The sequence below is a fragment of the Delphinus delphis genome, chromosome 12, assembly GCF_949987515.2.
Source record: "Delphinus delphis chromosome 12, mDelDel1.2, whole genome shotgun sequence".
Lineage (NCBI taxonomy): Eukaryota > Metazoa > Chordata > Mammalia > Artiodactyla > Delphinidae > Delphinus > Delphinus delphis.
Window position 1 is genome coordinate 26,970,653 of NC_082694.2, and position 27,054 is coordinate 26,997,706.

The 27,054-nt window shown below is 42.9% G+C and overlaps 1 protein-coding gene across 1 annotated transcript in view; it reads left to right on the top strand.

Annotated features, from left to right (window-relative positions):
• SLC4A5 (solute carrier family 4 member 5) overlaps positions 1–27,054 on the top strand; it is a 115,052-nt gene that overhangs the window by 44,754 nt on the left and 43,244 nt on the right. Inside the window, exons 5-7 of the mRNA XM_060027754.1 lie at positions 24,262–24,422; positions 25,304–25,459; positions 26,165–26,260. Coding sequence (XP_059883737.1) covers positions 24,262–24,422; positions 25,304–25,459; positions 26,165–26,260 — 413 coding nt within the window. The remainder of the gene's footprint in view (positions 1–24,261; positions 24,423–25,303; positions 25,460–26,164; positions 26,261–27,054) is intronic.

The following is a 27,054-nucleotide window of genomic DNA, read 5'->3' on the forward strand; positions in this document are numbered from 1 at the left end:
GGAGAGAAGGATAGTCAAGAAGGAGATGCCCAGGTTTCCGGCTTGAGCAAGTGGGTAACTTGTGGTATCAATTTAGGAAACACAAGAGGAATAGTAAGGTTTTGTTGTGTTGGGTATTTTGCTTTGTTTTCTTTGGGGGAGGTTGATGATGAGTTTTGAACATGTTATGTTTAAGGAAACTCCAAGTGGAGATACCCAGCAGATCACCATGTAGACACAGAGACCTGGAGCTCAGTGGAGAAGCATAGATTTGTGAGTCATTCGCATCTAGATGGAAATCAAACCCAAAGAAAAGGATAAGGTTGCCCCCCAAGATCTGTGAAATGAGGAGAGCACCCAGGACAGAGCCCCCTAGAACACTAAAGTTTGAGGGATGGGCAAAGGAAGCAGAACCCACAATCGATACTGAGAAGGGGCAACCAGAGAGGTAGGAGGGGAATGAGAAGAGTGCTGTGTCCAGCAAACAGGGGCAAGATGGGGAGTGGCCAAAAAGTAGGGGAAGAACTGAAGAGTATCCACAGGATGGAGGGACACAATGGTCTCGGGAGAGGGAAGGGGACAGAGGGTGGAGGAGAGAGTCAGGAGGACCAAGGTGGGTTCTCTTGGACAGTTCTTCTAATGTGCTTGTCTGTGAAGGGCAGGAGTCTCTCAAGGCGAACATGGGGTCAAGGGAGGCTTTTTTTTTTTTTTGAGAAAGATGAGAGTGAATTGAGTGCTGATGGAAAGGGGCCAGATGAAAGAGAGTGGTTTAAAGATGCAAGAGGGAGAGAGGGCCTGCTGGATGGAGGGTGTAGGGCCCTGGGCACAGTGTGGGGGCTCGCCCAGCCAGAAAGGCCCACACCTGTGCCCTGTGACAGGCCCGGGGGAGCAGGGGGCAGGGAAGTTGCAGCAAGGTCTGGGGGCTCTGAGCAGGAGTTGAGAGTTCTGAGCTGATAATTCCCACACTATCTCTCATTTGAAGAGAGAGCAGAGTGGAAGAGCTGACTGGAGGAGATGCAGATGGCCACGTGGTTCTGAGGCAGGTAAGCAGCCCCAGACCCTGGCCATAGTGGAGCCATGCGTGGAGATTTATGGTCAGAGGAAAGATTTTAAGGTTGTCTGACTCTGACGATGCTTATCTACCGGCTCGAATAATCATACTATTCATCATTGTCAAGCTACTTTCACATCCAGTATCTAGCATGGTCTTTCCTTCTCTCTCCTCTAGTCAAATACTGATATCGGACATACAGCCCTGAATAAGTTGAAGGTGTAGAGCATAATGCTTTGACTTATACCCATCATGAGATGATTACCACAGTAAGTTTAGTGAGCATCCATCATTTCATACAAAGCTAAAGAAATAGAAGAAAAATGGTTTTCCTTGTGATGAGAACTCAGGATTTACTCCCTTCACAGCTCTCCTGTATAACACACAGCTGTGTTCATTATATTTAGCATGTGTACATCACAGCCTTCGGACTTATGTATCTTATAACTGGGAGTTTGTACTTTTGACCACTTTCATCCAATTCTCCCTACCCCCACCGCCACCTCTGGTAACCACAAATTTGATCTCTTTTACTATGTTTGTTTGTTGGATTTTGAAGTATAATTGACCTACAACACTATGTTAGTTCCTGTTACACAACATAGTGATTCAATATTTCTCTACATTTCAAAATAATGACCACAATAAATCTAGTTACCATCTGTCACCATACAAAGTTATTATATAGCTTTTGACTATATTCCCCACACTGTACGTTTCATATCTGTGACTCATGTATTTTGCAACTGAAAGGTTGTACCTGAGTCTCTCTCACCTATTTTTCTCCTTCCCTCAGCCCCCTCTCCTCTGGAAACCACCTGTTTGTTCTCTGTATCTATGACTCTGCATCTGTTTTATTAGGTCTGTTCTTTTGTTTTGTTTTTTAGGTTCCATCTATAAATAAAATCATACAGTATTTGTCTTTCTCTGACTTATTTCACTTAGCATAAAAGCCTCTAGGTCCATCCACGTCACAAACGGGAAGATTTCATTTTTTTATGGCTAATATTCCATATATAATGGAATATATATGTGTATACATATATATATTTTATCCATTCATCTGTTGATGGACACCTCCATAACTTGGCTATTGTAAATAATGTTGTAATGAACATAAGGGTGCGTATATCTTTTCTAATTAGTGTTTTTATTTCTTCGGATAAATACCAGGAGGGAAAATGTGATTTTATATGAATCAGAACCTGGACCAAGTCCCAGGTAGAAGTGGGCATGGTTCCCCCAGGCCTCAAAGTCCCTGATTCTAGCCAGCACTCTCACCTGTGAGTTGTGTGAACACAGGATGGGGACTGTGCTAGGGTCATTCATCCCCCAGGGACTTAGTGATCACTTACAGTTAGCACAGCCAGGGCAGGTCTGCATGAGGCCTAGCAGACCAGGAGTGGCCACCTTCAAAGGGTCTGCAGTCAGGTTGGGGAAGCACCAGTCCACAACCATAGTGACAGCCAGGCCGTGATGCAAGGCCTCACACAGTGGACTGAGTACGGTAAGGTTAGATTAGCTGGCCAGAGAGTGTGATAGTAAGGCTAGTTCAATGAGGAGAGCTCCTCTGGCAGGAATTCTTTATGCTAAAGTCAAGAGCCCCTCCCACCCCCATCTGATATGTCTAGCTCTGCAACTACAGCCCAAGCTCAAGTGAACTGTCAGAACCTGTGCATGCTGCCCAAGGGAAAGAGAAAGCCACTGTCATTGTCAGGATATTTTAGGCTGCAAGTAACAGAAGCCCATTCAAGCTAACTTATGCAAAAAGAGGGAGCAGCAGCAGAACACACGGTGACCTCATGGTACCCAGGGACAGTCAGATCTCTCAAGGCCTGGGCCTGGGAAGCCAAGCTGTTCTCTTTTTCTGCTTCTGGTCTCTGCCTCTCTCTGGGTATCTTTTTTTACCCTTCTGCAGCCAGCTTCTTCCACGTGTCCCTGCCCTAGGCCATTCCTCAGCCTCTACGCTTACATCTACTCTACTCAAGGGACCATCCCAGAATGTGTTCCTCAATCCACCAATTTCTAATTCTTCAGAGATAATCTAATTTGCCCAACTTTGGTTGTCCCATCATTGTGCCCCAGATCAGAGTTACGGAGAAGTATGGAAGGGCCGGCCATAGCCTGGAGACTACATCGGTATGGATGGCAGCAGAGCAGACACTCCAAACATATCTTTTACACGTATGTAATAGTAAAACTATGCACTTTATGCATTGGCCGCTGTTGTGCTTCTCATGCCAACCAGAACTTTTAGCATTCTTCAAGTTGCCCATGAGAGTATAGGTGGTGGAGTTTTGCAAAACCATCCCCCTCTTGGACAGGCACCTCAGAGGTCATGCCCTGTCTTTGTAATAGACACCAGCGGATGTCACTACAACACCACACCAATCCCTAGGGTAGTGGAAAAGGGGAAGCTCTAACCTGTGGATCTAGGAGAACTTTGGAAAGTTTGTCTTATCCACCACACCTTTCTTCTTTCATTCTAAAAACGTTTTAGGGGATGCTGTGTTAGGTCCTGTGGGAGAATTAAAAGGAGTAAAGTATGAATCTGTTCTCAGAATGCTTATCGTCTGGTTCAGGTGTCAACAAACGTATCTGTTAAGGGCCAAACGGACAGTGTTTCAGGCTTTTTGCTCATATATGATCTCTTCTTCCTCTGCGTTCTTCTTCTCCTTCTTTTTATCGCAACCTTTTAAACATTTAAAAACCATTCTTAGCTAGCTGGCCATATAAAAACAGGCTGTGGTGTGCTTTTAAGCTGTAGGGCATGGTTTTCCCACCCCAATCTAGTGTAATAGGCAGACGTGTGCTCATACACGCAGATACCTAAAAACCAGGGTAGTACGTGGGAAGTGGTGCAAACATGGCTCTCTGTCAAAAGACTTGTCCTGACACCCTGTCTCTTATAAGCTGCTTGATCTTGGGCAGCCTCCTCATCCTCAAAGGGTCTCCTTACCTACACAATGAGAGTAGTGACAGACCTACCTCGGCGATAGATCTGCGGATTGAAGCATATAATATATGTAAAGTGCTTAGCATAGCGTCTGGCACATAGAAGGTATTCAGTAAGCTTTAACCATTGTCAGTATTATCGTGCATGTGACAAAGTGCATGGGAGTCAGAGGAAGGAGTGGTCTCTGCAAGCTGGGCCCCTGGGGGAGCTTTGTCATAAAGGAGGTAGCCTTTGAATTAGGCCCTGAACAGCAGAGGTGGAAGAGAGAACATCCAGGTGTAGGAGGGTGTATCTCCTGAGGGACAGTGAGGAGAAGGTGCTGGCAGATTCTGAGGGAGACTGACAAGTCTATAAATGACAGGCCCATTAGGTAGTTACAAATGCCCTCTGGACACACAGACAAGTAGCCCTCAGAGAAGTTTGCCTCCAGAAGTCTTCCCTGAAGGAGCCAGTTCAGAATTTGCCAGTAGCTTTGTCTGATGGCATTCACTTAGCCGCGGGGTCCTCCTTACCCCTGAATGAAGACATAATGTGTGTTCACCAAATGCATGAGCTGGGAGCAAGCCCTCCCCACCCCATTCAATTCTCCACAGCTCTGGGAATGCCACACCTCTGCCCCATCCCTGCCAGCTGCACTACTGGGTACACTTTTTGGGAAGAAGTGGTTCTCCAGTAATGCCCAAATCGCACTGCATAACTAAAGGTCCTTAGAGGAGACTCCTAGGTTAGCAAGAGGAAAGACTTTCAATCACAGGGAGTTAGCCATGGAAGTTCATGGGTTCATTCCATAACAATCTAAGAGGTCTCCACCTCTCTAGTCCCAGGCCCAGGCAAATCTCATTTCCAGGGATGGAGGATTCCAGACATCTTATTCTGAGTCTATTAAACATTTGAATCACTTTGCTAATGTGCCTCATTCTGATTCTGTAATTTTCTGATGATAATTTGATTTTCCATGTATGGCTGCCTATAAGGAGAGAATGCAAGGGCTAGAAGATGAGAATGACTAACCCTTATAACTGTTGTAAATCTCATTGTAAATTAAATAAATTGGCCTTTGGGTTTATACATCAACCCTTGTGAACTTGGTTAGTGTTAGTCAATATCCCTGGACCTAATCATCTCTGGGACAATAAAAGGACAAATTTCTGAGTCTAGTCTGGAGTGGATACCCCAAGAGGCCTGTGGGGCCTTTCTGGTGCCGTCAGCCCCTCTTTGTACCTTCTAAACTCCTGCATATGGATGTTGACCCATGCCTGCTTGCTCAGTCTTGCATGCTTAACAGTCTTTTAAATTCACTGTCAAGTTTGGTTTGTGAACATATTACTGAACTCAGATTTGGCTGCTCACCACTTGAAAGCCAATGCTCAAGAGACAAGTGCTGGTAGGAACAGAAAGTTTGCTTTATTCAGGAGACCAGCAACCTGGGGAGATGGCAGACTCCTGTCCAAAAGCCAGCTCCAAAGATTCTGCTCAACCATGAAAATTTTTTGTTTGTTTGTTTTTGTTTTGACCATGAAAGTTTTTAAAGGGAGAATCATTTGGGGAGGATGTCAGTCTTCATTATCTTCCACTGTGTGCTGACTTTCTTTTGATTGGTTGGTGGTAAGGTAACAGGGCAGTGTTCCAGGAATCTTGTGCTCAGCCTGAAGTTACCATCCCCCACCTGGGTGGCGGCAGCTTTAGTTCCTACAGAACTCAAAGATATTATTATGTATATTCTTTGAGGAGGAACCAGGACCCTGCCCCACTGGCTGCACTTACTGTTTCTTGACTGATCCTCCTTAGTTTCTGCATTCTTTCCCTTCCCTTATAAACAATTGTTTGAATCTGCTCTTCAGAACTCTGGGAAGGTCAAGGAGGCTGAATGAAGCTTATTTCCTTCAAACAAGAAACGGGGGACACAGAAAGAATTTGTACCCAGGAGGGCCCCACAGGGTCCTGCTCCCTTTCAAACATACACACCATATGTGTAGTTTTAATCAGTTGTATAAATAACTTTTTACATTATTTCACATACATATTTTAATGCATGTGTTTGTCATCATGTAGCATGAATTTGCCAAATAAATTGTAGGAATGGGCAAGAATTTGCTTAGGAGTTCGTCTTTTGAAAAACTTTCCTCCTGTAAATCATCTCTTGGTTCCTCTGTCAAAGACTGAACCTAGGGAGTATCTGATGGTTCCCCGGTATCTCTAGGACAGTTCTTCACTGCCCCATAAGAGAATTAACACTGGCCTTTGGTTTCTGCTGGAAAATTCAGGGCACTGATATGACTCAATGTGGAGTTAGAGAGCTTTGCTGGATAATGAGGATAAACTGACTTTCACATTACTTTTAAGAAATGAATCTGTTAGTATCACAAAATTTATTACAAACAAGCCTCAGGCAGAAAGTGAAAACACTGTCTTGATGCTTTGTAACTAATACATGGAAGTCAAGTCTTAGGATGATGGATGATAGGGTGGGCATGGAAGAGTAACAGAATAAAAGTCAATGAGCCTACGTAGATAGAGAATTAACACAGTGTGGGTATGTACGTTACAACTTTTAGGTGAGTAAACTTAACTTCATCTGAGAAATAAATTCATACAGTTCTAAGTCTTAAAACAAGTGTTGAGAGGCAACATAAACTTATCATTAAAGGTTGCATGGTATAGGAAACTAAATTTTAAAAAAATATTTAAATCAGGGTGTCCTAAGAGTAATTTTTGCAAAGAAATTAGCCACATATAATTTAATGATATTGATACGCAAAATAAGTGCAGAAGGAAGGGACCTTCACTCTAATTGCCATAGATATAGATATAGATTTAGATATGGATATATAGATTTAGATATAGATTTAGATATAGATACATATTTGGAAATAGATATAGATTTAGATTTAGACACAGATATAGATATAGATTCCAGATTTTACTCTTATCTAACCACACATAATGGTCCGCTCATTGCTTTGTTTTCTCAAAGACCTGTGTCTTCCTTTTAAAAAGTATTGTTTCTCAGGCTCCTAGATTCTTTTTTTTTTTTTTAACATCTTTATTAGGGTATAGTTGCTTTACAATGGCGTGTCAGTTTCTGCTTTATAACAAAACCAAGTGAATCAGTTATACATATACATATGTTCCCATATCTCTTCCCTCTTGTGACTCCCTCCCTCCCATCCACCCTATCTCACCCCTCCAGGTGGTTACAAAGCACGGAGCTGATCTCCCTGTGCTATGCGGCTGCTTCCCACTAGCTATCTACCTTACGTTTGGTAGTGTATATATGTCCATGCCTCTTTCTCACTTTGTCACAGCTTACCCTTCCCCCTCCCCATATCCTCAAGTCCATTCTCTAGTAGGTCTGTGCCTTTATTCCTGTCTTACCCCTAGGTTCTTCATGACATTTGTTTTTCTTAAATTCCATATATATGTGTTAGCATACGGTATTTGTTTTTCACTTTCTGACTTACTTCACTCTGTATGACAGTCCCTAGGTCCATCACCTCACTACAAATAACTCAGTTTCATTTCTTTTTATGGTTGAGTAATATTCCATTGTATATATGTGCCACATCTTCTTTATCCATTCATCCAATGATGGACACTTAGGTTGTTTCCATCTCTGGACTATTGTAAATAGAGCTGCAATGAACATTTCGGTACATGACTCCTTTTGAATTATGGTTTTCTCAGGGTATATGCCCAGTAGTGGGATTGCTGGGTCATATGGTAGTTCTATTTTTAGTTTTTTAAGGAACCTCCATACTGTTCTCCATAGTGGGTGTACCAATTCACATTCCCACCAATAGTGCAAGAGTGTCCCCTTTTCTTCACACCCTCTCCAGCATTTATTGTTTCTAGATTTTTTGATGATGGCCATTCTGACTGGTGTGAGATGATATCTCATTGTAGTTTTAATTTGCATTTCTCTAATTATTGGTGATGTTGAGCATTCTTTCATGTGTTTGTTGGCAATCTACATATCTTCTTTGGAGAAATGTCTATTTAGGTCTTCTGCCCGTTTTTGAATTAGGTTTTATTTTTTTGTTGTTATTGAGCTGCGTGAACTGCTTATAAATTTTGGAGATGAATCCTTTGTCAGTTGCTTCATTTGCAAATATTTTCTCCCTTTCTGAGGATTGTCTTTTGGCCTTGTTTATGGTTTCCTTTGCTGTGCAATAGCTTTGAAGTTTCATTAGGTCCCATTTGTTTATTTTTGTTTTTATTTCCATTTCTGTAGGAGGGGGGTCAGAAAGGATCTTGCTGTGATTTATGTCACAGAGTGTTCTGCCTACGTTTTCCTCTAAAAGTTTGATAGTTTCTTGCCTTACATTTAGGTGTTTAATAAATTTTGAGCTTATTTTTGTGTATGGTGTTCGGGAGTGATCTAATCTCATACTTTTACTTGTATCTGTCCAGTTTACCCAGCACCACTTATTGAAGAGGCTGTCCTTTCTCCACTGTACATTCCTGCCTCCTTTATCAAAGATAAGGTGTCCATATGTGCGTGGGTTTATCTCTGGGCTTTCTATCCTGTTCCATTGTCTATCTTTCTGTTTTTGTACCAGTACTATACTGTCTTGATTACTGTAGCTTTGTAGTATAGTCTGAAGTCTGGGAGCCTGATTCCTCCAGCTCCGTTTTTCCTTCTCAAGATTGCTTTGGCTATTCAGGGTGTTTTGTGTTTCCATACAAATTGTGAAATTTTTTGTTCTAGTTCTGTGCAAAATGCCAGTGGTAGTTTGATAGGGATTGCATTGAATCTGTAGATTGCTTTGGGTAGTAGAGTCATTTTCACAATGTTAATTCTTCCAATCCAAGAACATGGTATACCTCTCCATCTATTTGTATCATCTTTAATTTCTTTCATCAGTGTCTTATAATTTTCTGCATACAGGTCTTTTGTGTCCTTAGGTAGGTTTATTCCTAGATATTTTATTCTTTTTGTTGCAATGGTAAATGGGAGTGTTTTCTTGATTTCACTTTCAGATTTTTCATCATTAGTGTATAGGAATGCCAGAGATTTCTGTGCATTAAGTTTGTATCCTGCTACTTTACCAAATTCATTGATTAGCTCTAGTAGTTTTCTGGTAGCATCTTTAGGATTCTCTACGTATAGTATCATGTCATCTGCAAACAGTGACAGCTTTATTTCTTCTTTTCCGATTTGGATTCCTTTTATTTCTTTTTCTTCTCTGATTGCTGTGGCTAGAACTTCCAAAACTATGTTCAATAAGAGTGGTAAGAGTGGGCAACCTTGTCTTGTTCCTGATCTTAGTGGAAATGCTTTCAGTTTTTCATCATTGAGGACGATGTTGGCTGTGGGTTTGTCCTATATGGCCTTTATTATGTTGAGGAAAGTTCCCTCCATGCCTACTTTCTGCAGGGTTTTTATCATAAATTGGTGTTGAATTTTGTCAAAAGCTTTCTCTGCATCTATTGAGATGATCATATGGCTTTTCTCCTTCAATTTGTTAATATGGTTTATCACATTGATTGATTTGCATATATTGAAGAATCCTTGCATTCCTGGAATAAACTCCACTTGATCATGGTGTATGATCTTTTTAATGTCGTGTTGAATTCTGTTGGCTAGTATTTTGTTGAGGATTTTTGCATCTATGTTCATCAGTGATATTGGCCTGTAGTTTTGTTTCCTTGTGACATCCTTGTCTGGTTTTGGTATCAAGGTGATGGTGGCCTCGTAGGATGAGTTTGGGAGTGTTCTTCCCTCTGCTATATTTTGGAAGAGTTTGAGAAGGATAGGTGTCAGCTCTTCTCTAAATGTTTGATAGAATTTGTCTGTGAAGCCATCTGGTCCTGGGCTTTTGTTTATTGGAAGATGTTTAATCACAGTTTCAATTTCAGTGCTTGTGATTGGTCTGTTCATATTTTCTATTTCTTCCTGATTTAGTCTTGGCAGGTTGTGCTTTTCTAATAATTTGTCCATTTCTTCTAGGTTGTCCATTGTATTGGCATAGAGTTGCTTGTAGTAATCTCTCATGATCTTTTGTGTTTCTGCAGTGTCAGTTGTTACTTCTCCTTTTTCATTTCTAATCCTATTAATTTGAGTCTTCCCCTTCTTTTTCTTGATGAGTCTGGCTAATGGTTTATCAATTTTGTTTATCTCCTCAAAGAAGATCTTACAGATCTTTTCCTGTAATTGATATCTAGTCTCATACCATTGTGGCCGGAAAAGATACGTGATACGATTTCAATTTTCTTAAATTTAGCAAGGCTTGATTTGTGACCCAAGATATGATCTATCCTGGAGAATGTTCCATGAGCACTTGAGAAGAATGTGTGTTCTGTTGTTTTTGGATGGAATGTCCTATAAATATCAATTAAGTCCATCTTGTTTAATGTATCATTTAAAGCTTGTGTTTCTTTATTTATTTTCATTTTGGATGATCTGTCCATTGGTGAAAGTGGAGTGTTAAAGTCCCCTACTATGATTGTGTTACTGTAGATTTCCCCTATTATGGCTGTTAGTATTTGCCTTATGTATTGAGGTGCTCCTCTGTTGGGTGCATAAATATTTACAATTGTTATATCTTCTTCTTGGATCGATCCCTTGATCATTATGTAGTGTCCTTCTTTGTCTCTTGTAATAGTCTTTGTTTTAAAGTCTATTTTGTCTGATATGAGAATTGCTACTCCAGCTTTCTTTTGGTTTCCATTTGCATGGAATATCTTTTTCCATCCCCTCACTTTCAGTCTGTATGTGTCCCTAGGTCTGAAGTGGTCTCTTGTAGACAGCATGTATATGGGTCTTGTTTTTGTATCCATTCAGCCAGTCTATGTCTTTTGGTTGGAGCATTTAATCTATTTACATTTAAGGTAATTATTGATATGTATGTTCCTATTCCTATTTTCTTAATTGCTTTAGGTTGATTATTGTAGGCCTTTTCCTTCTCTTGTGTTTCCTGCCTAGAGAAGTTACTTTAGCATTTGTTGTAAAGCTGGTTTGGTGGTGCTGAATTCTCTTAGCTTTTGCTTCTCTGTAAAGCTTTTAATTTCTCCCTCAAATCTGAATGAGATCCTTGCTGGGTAGAGTAATCTTGTTTGTAGGTTTTTCTCTTTCATCACTTTAAATATGTCCTGCCACTCCCTTCTGGCTTGCAGAGTTTCTGCTGAAAGATCAGCTGTTAACCTTATGGGGATTCCTTTATGTGTTACTTGTTGTTTTTCCCATGCTGTTTTTAATATTTGTTCTTTGTATTTAATTTTTGACAGTTTGATTAATATGTGTCTTGGTGTATTTCTCCTTGGATTTATCCTGTATGGGACTCTCTGTGCTTCCTGGACTTGATTAACTATTTCCTTTCCTATATTAGGGAAGTTTTCGACTATAATCTCTTCAAATATTTTCTCAGTCCCTTTCTTTTTCTCTTCTTCTTCTGGGACACCTATAATTCGAATGTTGGTGCATTTAACCTTGTCCCAGAGGTCTCTGAGACTGTCCTCAATTCTTTTCATTCTTTTTTCTTTATTCTTCTCTGCAGTAGTTATTTCCACTCTTTTATCTTCCAGGTCACTTATCCATTCTTCTGCCTCAGTTATTCTTCTATTGATCCCTTCTAGAGAATTTTTAATTTCATTTATTGTCTTGTTCATCTCTGTTTGTTTGCTCTTTAGTTCTTCTAGGTCCTTGTTAAATGTTTATTGTATTTTCTCCATTCTATTTCCAAGATTTTGGACCACCTTTACTATCATTATTCTGAATTCTTTTTCAGGTAGACTGCCTATTTCCTCTTCATTTGTTTGGTCTGGTGGGTTTTTGCCTTGCTCCTTCATCTGCTGTGTGTTTCTCTGTCTTCTCATTTTGCTTAAGTTACTTTGTTTGGGGTCTCCTTTTCGCAGGCTGCAGGTTTGTAGTTTCCATTGTTTTTGGTGTCTGTCCCCAGTGGCTAAGGTTGGTTCAGTGGGTTGTGTAGGCTTCCTGGTGGAGGGGACTAGTGCCTGTGTTCTGGTGGATGAGGCTGGATCTTGTCTTTCTGGTGGGCAGGTCCACATCTGGTGGTGTGTTTTAGGGTGTCTGCAGCCTTATTATGATTTTAGGCAGCCTCTGTGGTAATGGATGGGGTTGTGTTCCTGTCTTGCTAGTTGTTTGCCGTAGGGTGTCCTACACTGTAGCTTGCTGGTCATTGAGTGGAGCTGGGTGTTGGTGTTGAAATGGAGATCTCTGGCAGATTTTCACCGTTTGGTATTAGCTGGAGCTGGGAGGTCTCTTGTGGACCAGTTTCCTGAACTTGGCTCTCCCACCTCAAGTGGAACAGCCCTGATGCCTGGCTGGAGCACAAGAGCCTGTTCTCCACATGGCTCAGAATAAAAGGGGGGAAAAAAAGAGAGAAAGAAAGAAGATAAAATAAAGTAAAATAAAATAAAGTTAGTAAAATAAAATATACTTATTAAGAAAAAAAATTTTTTAAGTAATAATAGTAAAAAGAAAAACGGACAGACAGAACCCTAGGACAAATGGTAAAAGCAAAGCTATACAGACAAAATCACACACAGAAGCATACACATACACACTCACAAGAAGAGAAAAAGGGGAAATATATATATATATCGTTGCTCCCAAAGTCCACCTCCTCAATTTGGGATGATTCGTGGTCTATTCATGTATTCCACAGATGCAGGGTACGTCAAGTTGATTGTGGAGATTTAATCCGCTGCTCCTGAGGCTGCTGGGAGAAATTTCCCTTTCTCTTCGTTGTTCACACAGCTTCCAGGGTTCAGCTTTGGATTTGGACCCGCCTCTCCATGTAGGTCGCCTGAGGTCATCTGTTCTTCGCTCAGACAGGACGACGGAGTTAAAGGAGCCGCTGATTCGGGGGCTCTGGCTCACTCAGGCCGGGGGTAGGGAGGGGTAAGGATGCGGGGCTCTCCTCGCGCACCAGGAAACAAAGAGGGAAGAAAAAGTCTCTTGCCTCTTCGGCAGCTCCAGACATTTTCCCGGACCCCCACCCGGCTAGCTGTGGTGCACTAGCCCCCTTCAGGCTGTGTTCACGCCGCCAACCCCAGTCCTCTCCCTGGGATTGGACCGAAGCCCAAGCCTCAGCTCCTAGCCTCGCCCGCCCCGGCGGGTGAGCAGACAAGCCTCTCAGGCTGGGGAGTGCTGGTCGGCACCGATCCTCTGTGCGGGAATCTCTTCGCTTTGCCCTCCACACCCCTGTGGCTGCGCTCTCCTCTGCGGCTCTGAAGCTTCCCCCCTCTGCCACCCACAGTCTCCGCCCGCGAAGGGGCTTCTAGCGTGTGGAAACCTTTCCTCCTTTACAGCTCCCTCCCCAAGGTGCAGCTGCCGTCCCTATTCTTTTGTCTCTGTTTTTTCTTTTACTCTACCCAGGTACGTGGGGAGTTTCTTGCCTTTTGGGAGGTCTGAGGTCTTCTGCCAGCGTTCAGTAGGTGTTTTGTAGGAATTGTTCCACATGTAGATGTATTTCTGATGTATTTGTGGGGAGGAAGGTGATCTTCGCGTCTTACTCTTCCACCATCTTGAAGCTCCTCCGCCAGGCCCCTAGATTCTGATGTCAGTCTGGAGTCAGCCTGGATGTTGGAATTTGTTGAAAGTTCCCAGATGATCCTTGCAGCTAAGGTGAGAGCCACTGATATACTTGCTAGCCAGGGCAGGGCCAGTGGGGGTTATAACTTATTTCCATCTGAGGATGGAACTAGAGTTCAGGTCTCTCAGTTTTCAGCCCTTTCCAGATCCTAAAAGGAGACCCTCCCATCTAGTGGTTTGGCAGTGCCTAGTAACTTGCCCCATGATGATTTCGACCACTCTTGGTATTAACTGAAAAGCAACTTCCTCTAATCATATAATGACCAAGTTACTAGTCACAGAAAAGGCCTCAGTTCTGGACACCCTTTGCGTGACTGAGAACTGCTTTCTGTGACATGTGACTCTTCGAGCTTCCATTCAGCTCCGTCCCAGTTGAGAGGGACACTTGGCATCTGCCCCTGGTCTGGACAAAATCCCTGAGAGTTCTTTTCCAGTCCAGAGATTTTCTTTCCATTTGACCTGCTTCTCCAACTCTAATTCCCCACTTTTGAAGCCAACTGCGGTATAAAGCTCACTTTGCAATGAGTTGCTTGGGATTACCCATTAACCACTTTATCAGGCTTCCAAAAGTTTTTAAGCCTGGCTTTGGCCAGAAGCTTTTTAAAGAGCCCATTCCTTTATTCATCCTGAAAAGTGGTTAAATGTTATACTATGGAAATTTATACAAAAATTGTATATAAATTTGTATACAAAAGTGGTCTGTAGTAGAATGACTTCCCTCAACATAACCATCACCCAGCTTCAATGGTTACCAGCTAACTCATGGCCAATTTTCTGCCTCTATTTCTATCCACTACCCCAGACACATACACTGGATCATGCTGACACAAATCCCACACCCCATATCAATCCATCTGTAAATATTTCAGTAGGTGACTCTAAAAGATAAGCCCTCTTTCTTTTTTCCCCCATTTTTTTTATTGTGGTAAAATATACTTAAATATAAAATGTACCATCTTAACTGCCTTTAAGTATATAGTTTAGTGGTATTTAATACGTTCACAGTGGTGTGCAGCCATCACCACCATCCATCTCCACAGTTCTTTTCATCTTATAAAACAGAAACTCAGTACCCGTTTAACAATAACTCTCCATTCCCTTCCCCCCAGCCCCAGATACCACCGTTCTACTTTCTGTCTCTATGATTTTTAGCTACTCTAAATGCCTCATGTTAAGTGGAATCATATAGTATTTGTCTTTTCGTGACTTGTTTATTGCATAATGTCCTCAAGTTTCATCCCTGTTGTAGGATATGTAAGAATTTCCATTCTTTTTAAGGCTCAATAATATTCCTCCGTATGACTACAGAGGCACCACATTTTGCTTATCCATTCGTCCACTGGTGGACAGCGGGGTTGCTTCCACATTTTAGTTACTGTGAATAATACTGCTGGGAACATCGTTGTACAAACATATCTTCAAGACACTGTTTTCAGTTCTTTTGGGTAAAGGTGATGCTGAAACCTTGGCCTCTGTGCACTGGTGCCACATTGAATCTCAGAGGCAGAGTTTTGGGTGAAGTAGAAAAGAAAAAAAAAAGCTTTATTACTTTGCCAGACAAAGGGGGACCCAGGGGGCTCATGCCCTCAAAACTGTGTCCCAACCCAGGGGAATTTGGTGAGGAGTTTTATAGCAATGGTTCAAGGGTGGGGTTACTGGTGAGGATCAGGGTGTGTGCAGGCCTGCATTCCTTTAATCTGGCCTCAGGTGGTCTCCTAATTAGCTTCTGTGGATCTAGAGGTTATCAAACTGTGACCTTCTCTCTGGAATGAAGAGTTCTGCAGAAGAGCTCAAAGATATTGTTATGTGTATCCCTTGAGGTGGAACCAGGACTCTACCCCAAGGCTGCACTATTGTTTCTTGACTGCTCCTCCCTTGTCTCTGCATCCTCTCTCTTCCCTAATTAGCAACTGTTTGAACCTGCCCTTTGGAATGCAGGGAAGGTCATGGAGGCTGAAACCTATTCCCTACAAACAAGAAACGGGGGACACCGAAAGGCCTCTGTGCCCAGGAATCCTACAGGGCCCTTCTTGGTTTCAAAGGCCTTTCTTTTTAACACAACCACAATATTACTGTCACATCTGGAAAAAAATGACAGTAATTCTTTATTTTCATTGAATTATCCATGCAGTATTCATATTTATTTCCCAAATCACCTCATATACTTTTTAATGTGACTGGTCCACACATTGCACTTGGGAGATATGTCTCCTACATCATTTTTTTTTCAGTACACAGGCCTCTCACTGCTGTGGCCTCTCCCGTTGTGGAGCACAGGCTCCGGACACGCAGGCTCAGCGGCCATGGCTCACGGGCCCAGCCACTCCAAGGCATGTGGGATCTTCCCGGACTGGGGCACGAATCTGCGTCCCCTGCATCGGCAGGCGGACTCTCAACCACTGCGCCACCAGGAAAGCCCTCCTACATCATTTTTAATCTACATGTTCCTCCTCCTTTATTTTTCCCTTGCAGTTGCCATTATTGCTAAAGAAATTGCACTGTTTGTCTTACATGGTTTTCCACATACTGGATTTTGTTAACTGCATCCCTGTGGTGGTGTTTAACATCTTCCTCTGCCCCTGTCTTTCCTGTAAAGTGGTAGTTGGGTCCAGACTCATTTGATTCCTGTCTGGCTTTTCCACAAGACTATTTCATAGGTGGTGGTCTCTGCTTCCATCAAAAGGCAGCTCCTGCCCAGCTGGTCTTTGTGTGTATATTTGTGACGTTACTAGACTCTGATGATCATTGCTTAGATCATTCTGAGTATTTTAAAACACATTTAAACCCACAATTGTTGAGCTCTCTTTTTCCCAGTCATTTTCTCATAGTGATTCTCATAGTGATTACCCAAAGTAATCACTGAGGCCTCACTACCCTCAAGCAAGAAGCAGCAAACATTTGATGAACACTACTCTGGGCAGGAGATCAGAAGGGACATCAGAAAGGAAACAAGGTCCCTGTCCTCAAGAAGCTTGATGTCTATTTGGGGGGACAGGCATATACCAAAACAATTAGGAAACATGATTGACTACAAATTAATTGTCATTTTAGCCTCTGAGCCCCATAAGTCAGGAACTTTACTTAGAACAATCTGTAGCAGAGTTGCCTGGATCCCACCCAGATATTCTGATGCAAATTTGTCTAGGATATGACCTAAACATCAAGATTTTAGAAGTATCTGGGCTTCCCTGGTGGCGCAGTGGTTGGGAGTCCGCCTGCCGATGCAGGGGACATGGGTTCGTGCCCCAGTCTGGGAGGATCCCACAGGCCGCGGAGTGGCTGGGCCTGTGAGCCATGGCCACTGAGCCTGCGCGTCCAGAGCCTGTGCTACGCGGTGGGAGAGGCCATGGCAGTGAGAGGCCTGAGGACCGCAAAAAAAAAAAAAAAAAAAAAAAAAAGATTTTAGAAGTATCTGAAGTATTTTTATATGCACCCAAGTTTAAGAATCATCATCCTAGGATAGGGGTTCTTCAAGTGTGGAATATTACTCAGCCATAAAAAAGAATGAAACAATGCCATTTGCAGCAACATGGATGGACCTAGAGATTATCATACTAAGTGAATTAAGTCAGACAAAGACAAATATCATATGATATCACTTTATATGTGGAATCTTAAAAAAAAATGATACAAATGAACTAATTTACAAAACAAAAATAGACTTACAGACATAGAAAACAAAGGGGTTATGGTTACCAAAGGGGAAAGGGGGTGGGGGAGGGATAAATTAGAAGTTTGGGATTAACAGATACACACTAGCATATATAAAATAGATAAACACCAAGGGCCTGCTATATAACACAGGGAACCATATTCAATATCTTGTAATAACCTATAATGGAAAATAATCTAAAAAAAGAATATATATAACTGAATCACTTTGCTATACACCTGAAACTGACACAACATTGTAAATCAACTATACTTCAGTAAAAAATTTTAGAAAAAGAAATGCAGGGACTTCCCTGGTGGCATAGTGGTTAAGAATCCACTTGCCAGTGCAGGGAGACATGGGTTCAATCCCTGGTCTGGGAAGATCCCACGTACCGCAGAGCAACTAAGCCGGTGTGCCACTACTACTGAAGTCCGCATGCCTTAGAGCCCACACGTCTCAACTACTGAGGCCATTTGCTGCAACTACTGAAGCCCTCACGCTCTAGGACCCACCTGCTGCAACTACTAAGCCCGCGTGCTACAACTACTGGAGCCCGCATGCCTAGAGCCTGTGCTCCTCAACAAGAGAGGCCACGGCAATGAGAAGCCCACGCACCGCAATGAAGAGTAGCCCCCACTCACCACAACTAGAGAAAGCCCGCACACAGCAATGAAGACCCAACACAGCCAAAAAAAAGAAAAAAGAAAAGAAAAGAAATGCAGTATCTTGGGTACCATCCCAGACCTGCTGAATTAGAACCTGCATTTTAACAAGATCCCCAGGTGACTTGTATGCACATTAAAGTTTGAGACATGCTGGTGTAGAGGTATGTACTCTACTTAAAAAATCAGAGAAATGAAAGCATAGAATGGCCATGCTAGGAAGGAGGCTTCAGAGATCCACTCCACCTTTTCAACTGGTGTTCTCGGAGCCATTCTAAGGGAAAGAGGCCATGTCCCCTCTTATCCAAAAAAAATGGGACCTATGTGCCCAGAGCGTTTGCCTGCGTTGGAACCCCAGACAAGTCCAACTATTCCTGAGCCACATGGTTGTATATGACTACAGGGCAGGGTCTCATCAACGTTCAGGGCAAAAATAACCTGGGAGCTTCCATGCGCAGGCCACCCTCCTGGTGGCATGACCATCCAGGCATCAGTATTTTTAAAAATTTCCTCAGGCAATTCTAACAGACAGTCAAAATTGGAAACCACAGCTGCAGACTTTGGGTCCTCCACGTTTCTATGTTCTACTCAAGGTGAAAAGTGAGCTTAATTTCTAGCTGTAGCCATAAAATACACAAAATTAAGTTCAGGCCTTGGGTTTACTGTTTCAATATCTGGATTCCCAAAATAGTTGCAAGGACGACTGAAGAGGTATCCCTAGTGAAGTTGTTGAGTATCATGGACTTTTTAAAAATCAAGTTCTCAAGAGATGGTGGTAGCAGGAGTCTAGTTTTGGCATTACCCTGAACCTGGACACTGGTGACTTTGCTTTTCTGCAAACTGTGCTCAGGTTGGTTGAGACCTTGTCTGTGTATAGAGCTAATGTTTTATGGGTGCCTGTAACACAGTACAAATAGTTGAAGTCCTGGGAAATGAAGAGGACCAATTGTTCTTGCTATCCAGTGTTACTAAAAGGATGTTTTGAAGGGTTTCAACTCACCTTTCCAGATGGAGCTGCATTTGTATAGGCAGGAAGCTGAAGGATGGATGCGTGGGAGAGAACTGCCCAAATGTCCACCCAGGATGTTTATGAGACAGTGTAGAAAGCGATCAACCCAAGTGGCCCCACTTACTGGGACACATCATACCTTTGGGTGGATGGGGTAAGGCTGTAGAGTAGCAAAAGCGTCCTCAGTGGCCAGGAGACGGTGTGGTTATCTCGTGTATTTTTGAGGTAAAAGGGGGCAATTTGAGTGATTTAAATAGGAGAAGGACTCTCAGGGAGAAGAGTGAGCATCTCCTGACCAAAACATTTGGACCTGTCCTTTGATTTCTTCCTTGCAAACCATTATGTTAATACAAGTTTTAGAAAAACTTTGTATTGATATTATATAGACTTGGATCTACCATAATTTAAATAATGTTCTCCCAAACATATTTCCCCATTAAAAATGTCCACTACACCTTGGTGAGTCTCTGAGGCAAGTGTCTGAGTGGTCTCTGCTCCAGCGCCATGTCTTCACCTCCCAGGCCTCCTCTAATCAAACCTCCCCATCCTTCAGAGTTTGGGACTAGCAGATGCAAACTCATATATAGAATGGATAAACAACAGGGGCCTATTGTGTAGCACAGGGAACTATATTCAATATCCCTTAAGAAACCATAATGGAAAAGAATATGAAAAAGTTTATATATATATATATAACTGAATTCCTTTGCTGCACACCAGAAACTAACACAACTTTGTAAATCAACTATACTTCAATTAAAAAAGAATCATTTAAGGACTTCCCTCCTGGTCCAGTGGTTAAGAGTCTGTGCTCCCAATGCATGGGCTCTGGGTTCGATCCCTGGTCAGGGAACTAGATCCCACATGCCACAACTAAGAGCCTGCATGCTGCAACTAAAAAAGATCCCGCATGCCACAACTAAAGATCCCTCATGCCTCAACTAAAGATCCCGTGTGCTGAAACTAAGACCTGGCACAGCCAAATACATACATACATCCATAAATATTTTTTTAAAAAAGAATCATTTACCTGTAATAATAGGTCCATAATAATGCTAGTCAATAAACATGTATAGGGCTTCCCTGGTGGTGCAGTGGTTGAGAGTCTGCCTGCCGATGCAGGGGACACGGGTTCGTGCCCCGGTCCGGGAAGATCCCACATGCCGTGGAACGGCTGGGCCCGTGAGCCATGGCCGCTGAGCCTGCGCGTCCGGAGCCTGTGCTCCGCAACGGGAGAGGCCACAGCAGTGAGAAGCCCGCATACCGCAAATAAACAAAACAAAACAAACGTATATATTTAGAAAAAGAACCTCCCCATCCTGTGTCCATCCAAGCCCCAAGGCCCCACCAGGCTCCAAGTTAACTGGTCTCAAATAAATGTATTGAATCAGGATATTAAACACTGATACTGCAAAATGCTCACACAATTGTGTAAAGAAGAAATCTGACAAAGGAAAAGATGTTCAACCTCACATGCAGTCAAAAGAATGCAAATATGATATAATTTTTCAATTACCAAATGCACAAAAGTGAAAAGGAATGACAATACTAGAGTTTGAGAGACTTCAAAGAAATGTGAGGTCTCCTGTACATTGGTGGAAGTATGAATCGGCACAGCTTTCTGGAGAACAGTTTGACAATGTATGTCATACACGTAAAAATGTGCAGACACAGCAGTTCCACTCCTGAGAGTTTATCGTAAGGAAATTATTGAACAGGGGTCAAGGAAATTCAAACCAGCCTTGTTTATAATAAAGAATAATTAGAAATAATCTAAATGTCGACCAAATGAGGTTTATTCACATAAATTATGGTCTACTCATACAATGGAATGCTAAAGAGCCTTTAAAACGATATGAATATTTATAGACATTTATAGACATGAAAGGATATCCATTAGATACCACGCCCTTATGGTGTCATTAATGTAAAAGTGTGTGTGTGCATGCATGCACGTGTGAGTTCATGCACACAGAGATCTAATATGAAGGTCATCAGAATATCAACCATGGTGTCTTCTGGTTGGGAGAGCTTTGAATGTCTTTACTTTCTTATTTCCTTATTGTTTCTAAACTTAAAAAAGCAACATTATTTGTTTTCACATTAATAGCTAACACTAACAGAGAGTGCATTACGTGCCAGGCACTCCTCTAATTGCTATAAACTGTTAGTATTCCTAAAGAAAACAAAGGTGGTGAGAGATTGAGTAACTTGCCCAAAGTCCGTAGCTAGTAAACGTGAAGCTGGAATTCAAAACCTGGTTGTCGGGATTTCCCTTGTGGCGCAGTGGTTAAGAGTCCGCCTGCCAATGCACGGGACACGGGTTCGAGCCCTGGTCCGGGAAGATCCCACATGCCGTGGAGCAACTAAGCCCGTGCGCCACAACCACTGAGCCTGTGCTCTAGAGCCCACAAGCCACAACTACTGAGCCCACGTGCCACAACTACTGAGCCCACGTGCCACAGCTACGGAAGCCCACGTGCCTAGAGCCCCTGCTCCACAATGAGAGAAGCCACTGCAATGAGAAGCCTGCGCACTGCAATGAAGAGTAGCCCCTGCTCACTGCCACTAGAGAAAGCCCACACGCAGCAATGAAGACCCAACACAGCCAAAGATAAATAAAAAATAAAGCTTGGTTGTCTTGCTCCACAGGTTGCGCTCTTACTACACTAATTAACCCCAATAGATTGAAAGTCTCTTAAATCCTCCCCCCACCAACAACCCCACACTTCCCTTCAGAAGTAACCATTTAACCACCTGACATGCATCCTTTCAAAACTGCTGCTGGGCATGTTCAGACACATGTGTAAACACACAAACACACATGTGTGGTTTTCTTCTTTTTATAGAATGGGATGGTATTGTCCATCCTGTCAGTATGCATAGTTCACCCTTGTGCTTTTTATCTGAGTGTTATTCTTCAGCATGGATGTATGGAATTGATGTAACCATGTCTTTACTGAAAACTGGTGGTTTCCAGTTATTCACTCTACTGGACAAAGCTGCAGTAAGCATCTCCTGGTATACATATTACTGTGTGTAGATGTGCAATGATACTCCTGTGATAATTTCCTAGAAATAGAACTGCTCAGTCAAAAGACAAAAGAGACTCCCCAGTTCCCCACCCCAAGAAGGCTACGTGGCTACACTATATATATATATATACACACACACACACACACACACACACATACTATATTCATACATACAGTTTGAGTGCCCACCCCCCATGTTTCCACCAACACAGGAAGTTGTCAATCTTTTAAATTTTTGCCAATATGAGAAGTGAAGGATGTTGTTTCATTTGCAACAATTTAAATGTTCTTGATTACTAGTAAAGTTGAACATCTTTTCATACATTTATTGGCCATTATTTCTTTTCAGAATTGTTCACTTTTCAGTTGGGTAATTTGAGTTTTTCTTATTGATGTGAAGAAGCTTTGTGGACTTCCCTGGTGGTCCAGTGGTTAAGACTGCACGCTTCCAAAGCAGGGGGTGCAGGTTTGATCCCTGGTCAGGGAACTAAGATCCCACATGCCGTCTGGTGCAGCCAAAAAAAAAAAAAAAAAAATCCTTTGATGCCCTGTTTGTTGCAAATATTTTCTGAGTATGTTGCATTTATGTGAATCTCATTTATGTCTTATTGTGTTATACAGAGGTTTTAGTTTATTTTTATGTAACAAAATGTGCCCATTTATTTTCCCTTTATGGTTTTACATCTTGCTAAGGAAGTCTTTCTCCACAACCACAACATTCTCCTATATTCTCTTCTAGTATATTTATATTTTTGTTTATAGATTTTAACATGGTTATTTATTTTAATTGTGGTAAAATATATAACACATAAACTTTACCATTTTAACCGTTTTTAAGCGTACAGTTCAATAGCATTAAGTACATTCACATTGTTGTGTAACCATCACTACCATACATCTCCTGAACTCCTTCATCTCACAAAACTGAAACCCTGTACCACTTAAACAGTAATTTCCCTGCCTCTCTCCCCTCAGCCCCTGGTAACCACCATTTTACTTTCTGTCTCTATGAATTTGACTACTCTAGGTCCCTCATAGAAGTGGAATCTTACAGTATTTGTCCTTTTGTGACTGACTTATTTCACTTAGCATAATGTCTTCAAGTTTTACTCATGCTGTAGCATGTGTCAAAATTTCTTTTATTTTAAGGCTCAACAATATTCCATTATAGATTTATTTTTATGTCTAGCCTTTAATCCACATAGAATTTAGTAGTGCTTGGTAAGAAGTAGGGACTTTTTTATATTTAGGTTGGTCATCTTTTAAAGCCTCCTCCATCAAAACCCAGATTCCCATGGGGACTCAGGTCTGTCCAGACTGTTGTTTTATTGATCCCTTTGTCTATATCTGGACTGGAATTACAAGGCTTTAATTACTCAAGGTTTTCAGTAAGTTTTTATATCTGCTAAAAGCATGTCCCCTCCCCATTCTTCTTTTTTAGACTTTCCCGAACCACTCTCAGACATTTACTTTTTCAGAGGAACTTTAGAATTAGATAGTCACAGTCCAAAAATACTCCCCTGGGATTTTGATTGGCATAGCTTGACGCTACTCACTAACTTGAGGTCGACATCTAGTAAAGCTGAGCCAGCAGGTCTCCAGCCAGATTTTGCTTCCCTGTGGCTCTCCAGGCTGTGTGGTGCTGCCCCCTGCGGGGTAGGTACAGGCCAGGGCTACCTCTGCCAGCCTGCCCAAGGCCTTCCCACTTGGTCCCCTCCACCCCAGCCTATGATTCCAAGGCTTCTAGAAAGGACAGACTCCTACATACCCTTGGTTTAATTTCTTTCCTTCCTCAAAGACGTTTAGATTTTAACTTGAACTTTCAGAGCCAAAATACGAGTGGGACTCGTGGAAACCTCAGGCCCTACCCTAGAACTGTGGGGAAATACTTTCCTGCTCCCAGCAAACACCCCATAAGGCAGACACTGAACACATGTGTGACCAGTAGACGGGTAACTAGGGTGCAGTGGACGATTTTTTTAACAGCTCTATTATTAATGGATACCATAAAGTTCCCTTGTTTTAAGTGTATTAATTAAATGATTTTTAGCAAATGTACAGAGTTGTGTGACCATCACCAAATCCAATTTTAGAACATTTCCACCACCCTAAAAGTATCCTTCATGCCCATTTATAGTCATTCTCTGATGCCACTTTGTCCTAAGGATTGCCGCACCAGGAGGAGTGGGGGACCGAGTGGGGATGTCCCCAGGAGATCCTCTGCCTGTGAGTCTAGGACCAATGCCCCAACAATGTGCACAGCATGACTCACAAGCCAACACCCTCTCCTGAAGAGGCCCAGCTCTGGGCTCCTCCTGAGGGCAAAGGCCATGCTGAGCCCCATCCTTACTTTTCCAGGTGGATAAAGTTTGAAGAAAAGGTAGAGGAAGGAGGCGAGCGCTGGAGCAAGCCCCATGTGTCCACACTGTCCCTGCACAGCCTCTTTGAGCTCCGGACCTGCCTGCAGACGGGGACGGTGCTGCTGGATTTGGACGGCGGCTCCTTACCACAGATCATAGGTGAGGCAAAGGACCGCTGTGGCCCCCACCAAGCAGGGCAGCGTCCCCCTTCACCTGCCCCATCTCATGCCCACCCTTGGTCTGCATGGCACACCCACCTCTGATGCCTGCCTAATTCTGCAGAGACCAGGCTTTGGGTCTGAGGTCCCCAAGGCAGTGTCACAGTTGCTCCAAGTTTCAGATACACGTAGAGATGGAAAGGTCAGCGTCTGAAATGCCATCCAGCAATGTAACAAAAGGGAGGAGGGCTTCTTAGCATGGTTGGAGACACCTATTGCCATGGCAACCTGTTTCTTGTCAGGGTAAATAGATCACCATTCATCTTTAGGAAATTAGCTCTCGTTTGATAGAGTGGCAAAGGGAGGGAGCGGCTTGTCTTATCATCCCTAAAACTTCTTGTGAATTTTGTTTTAGCACATTCAATTTTGGCAGAACTACATTGCCCAAAATACTTTTCTAAAAAGAATTCATGTTAGAACTAAAACCACTTAGCATTGTACCTTGTGCTTCTTAGGGTACTTTCATGTGTACAATTTCATTTATTTTCCACAATGTTATTGATAGAAAGAGCAGAGAATCCTATACCCACACATGCAAGCACATGTGCACCCACATGGGCACACGATGCACCCCCATGCACACACACATGTATCCACATACACCAACTCCCACAGACATGCACACACCCTTTTACATATAAGGAGGCTGAACGTTCATGACTGGTTCAAATTTTCAGTTCTGTGGCAAAGGTGGGACTATTTCTACATCTCCTGCCTCCCTTAGGTCACTTTTAATCCCACTAATAACAGATGAAACTGAAGACCCCCACACCCCTGGTCATTCGGTGCCACGTGGACAAGGCATGTTTGTTTCCCACTTAGATGATGTCATTGAAAAGCAAATCGAGGACGGCCTCCTTCGGCCAGAGCTCCGAGAGAGGGTCAGCTACGTCCTACTGAGGAAACACCGTCACCAAACCAAGAAGCCCATCCACCGCTCCTTGGTTGACATTGGAAAGTCAGTCTCCTCCACCACCAGTGAGTCGGGCCATACGCTGGTGGCTTGTTCTATGCACGCATCTCAAACCTGCAACCCTCCACTCTTGATAGCCCAGAGTTGAGATGCCCAGACACTAGCCTTGCTGGACCTGTCAGATAAATGCAATAATCAGTACAAAGTTGATAACGCTGCTACCTAAAGAGACTTGAGGAATCTCCTTAGATGAATTATTTTAAATGGAAAATGTTTAGCCTACGGTGGGTACGTACTCGGCACTTACCTGTGTTCCAGGCACTGTCTGAGCGCTCCACGTGTATTAACTCACTTCATCCTCGCAATAACCCCATGACTAGGTACTGTTCTCATCATCCCCAGGTTACAGATGAGGAGGCTGAGGCACGGAGAGGTTAAGTTACTTACCTAAGATCACACGGCCAGGAGGCTGTGGGATCAGGGGTCATCTACACCACCTGGTGTCTATTTAATCAATTGTATATCTATTTCACTTTCAAAGGTACAAATATTTTCTCTAATCATGTTCAGGCTATTCACTTGCTTAGAAAAATCCTGAAAAACAAGAACCAAAACCAGAACATCCTTTCTTCCTAGAAGGGGAAGAGACATGTCTGGCAGCCCAGCTTTATTTAGGTGACATGATTGTAAACGTGAATTGTGCTAACGGAAGAAGCTGCACCACTCCAGCAAGTCGGCCGAAGTCAAATCTCTTCTGTTCCTCCTCCCAGATCGCAGCCCAGGCCGGAGCCCCGCGACGGGCCCCAGCCTACACCACTCCACCGAGGACCTGAGGATGCGGCAAAGCGCAAATTACGGCCGCCTGTGTGAGTATCTTCTTTCTCTGCCACTGTGTGGCAGCTTCGTCCTGGCTGTGGCCACTCTGGAGTCAATTTTCATACTTTCATAGCAGAGGAGGTAAAGCCCAGGGTCTGTCTAGAACTCTCAGGCATCAGAAGAAATCTAACTTTCACCCTAAACCTGGGCTACCCTCAGAGTCTAACTTACTACCATAATTTTCTAAATAATTACTCCAAAAACTGCAGCTCTAATCAAGTCCTGTCATAATCAATACCCAACCCTGTGTGCTGGGCATTTTTAACTTAGTCTATGGCTTTATTCTCACCAAACTGCTCATTAGCCCTGTTTTTGGTGAGAAGTCTTCCTAGAAACAATTAAAAGCAGGCTAGGTCCTTTGCCCCAGGACAGAGAATGTTCCCATCCCTGGATGACCGTCTTGGGCCCCAGACAGTGAAATGCTGGTGGAGCTGCAGCCCCTGAGGGCTGTGACTGGGTGAGTGGAGCCTGTGAGGGGCATGGTCACAGATCGGCTTTTGTCAGGCAATTCATCAGGGCTGAAGAGACAGGTGAGCTGTGAGGCAAAGAAAAGAGGGAACTTGGGAAGTGAAAAGAAGAAGCAGTGTGAAGGAGTATTTTCCTTTAAATACTTTTACTAGAATGACAAGATACGAACAAGCACATCCCAGGGCTGTGCCCCTGACCAGGCCAGAGGAATGCTTCAGGACAGTGACAGTGATGTGACCTTTGCCCCGGCAGGGGTTTGTCACGGTCTTTTCTCTCTGTTCTTAGTGACCCCCTGCTCTTAGTCTCCCTGGTCTTG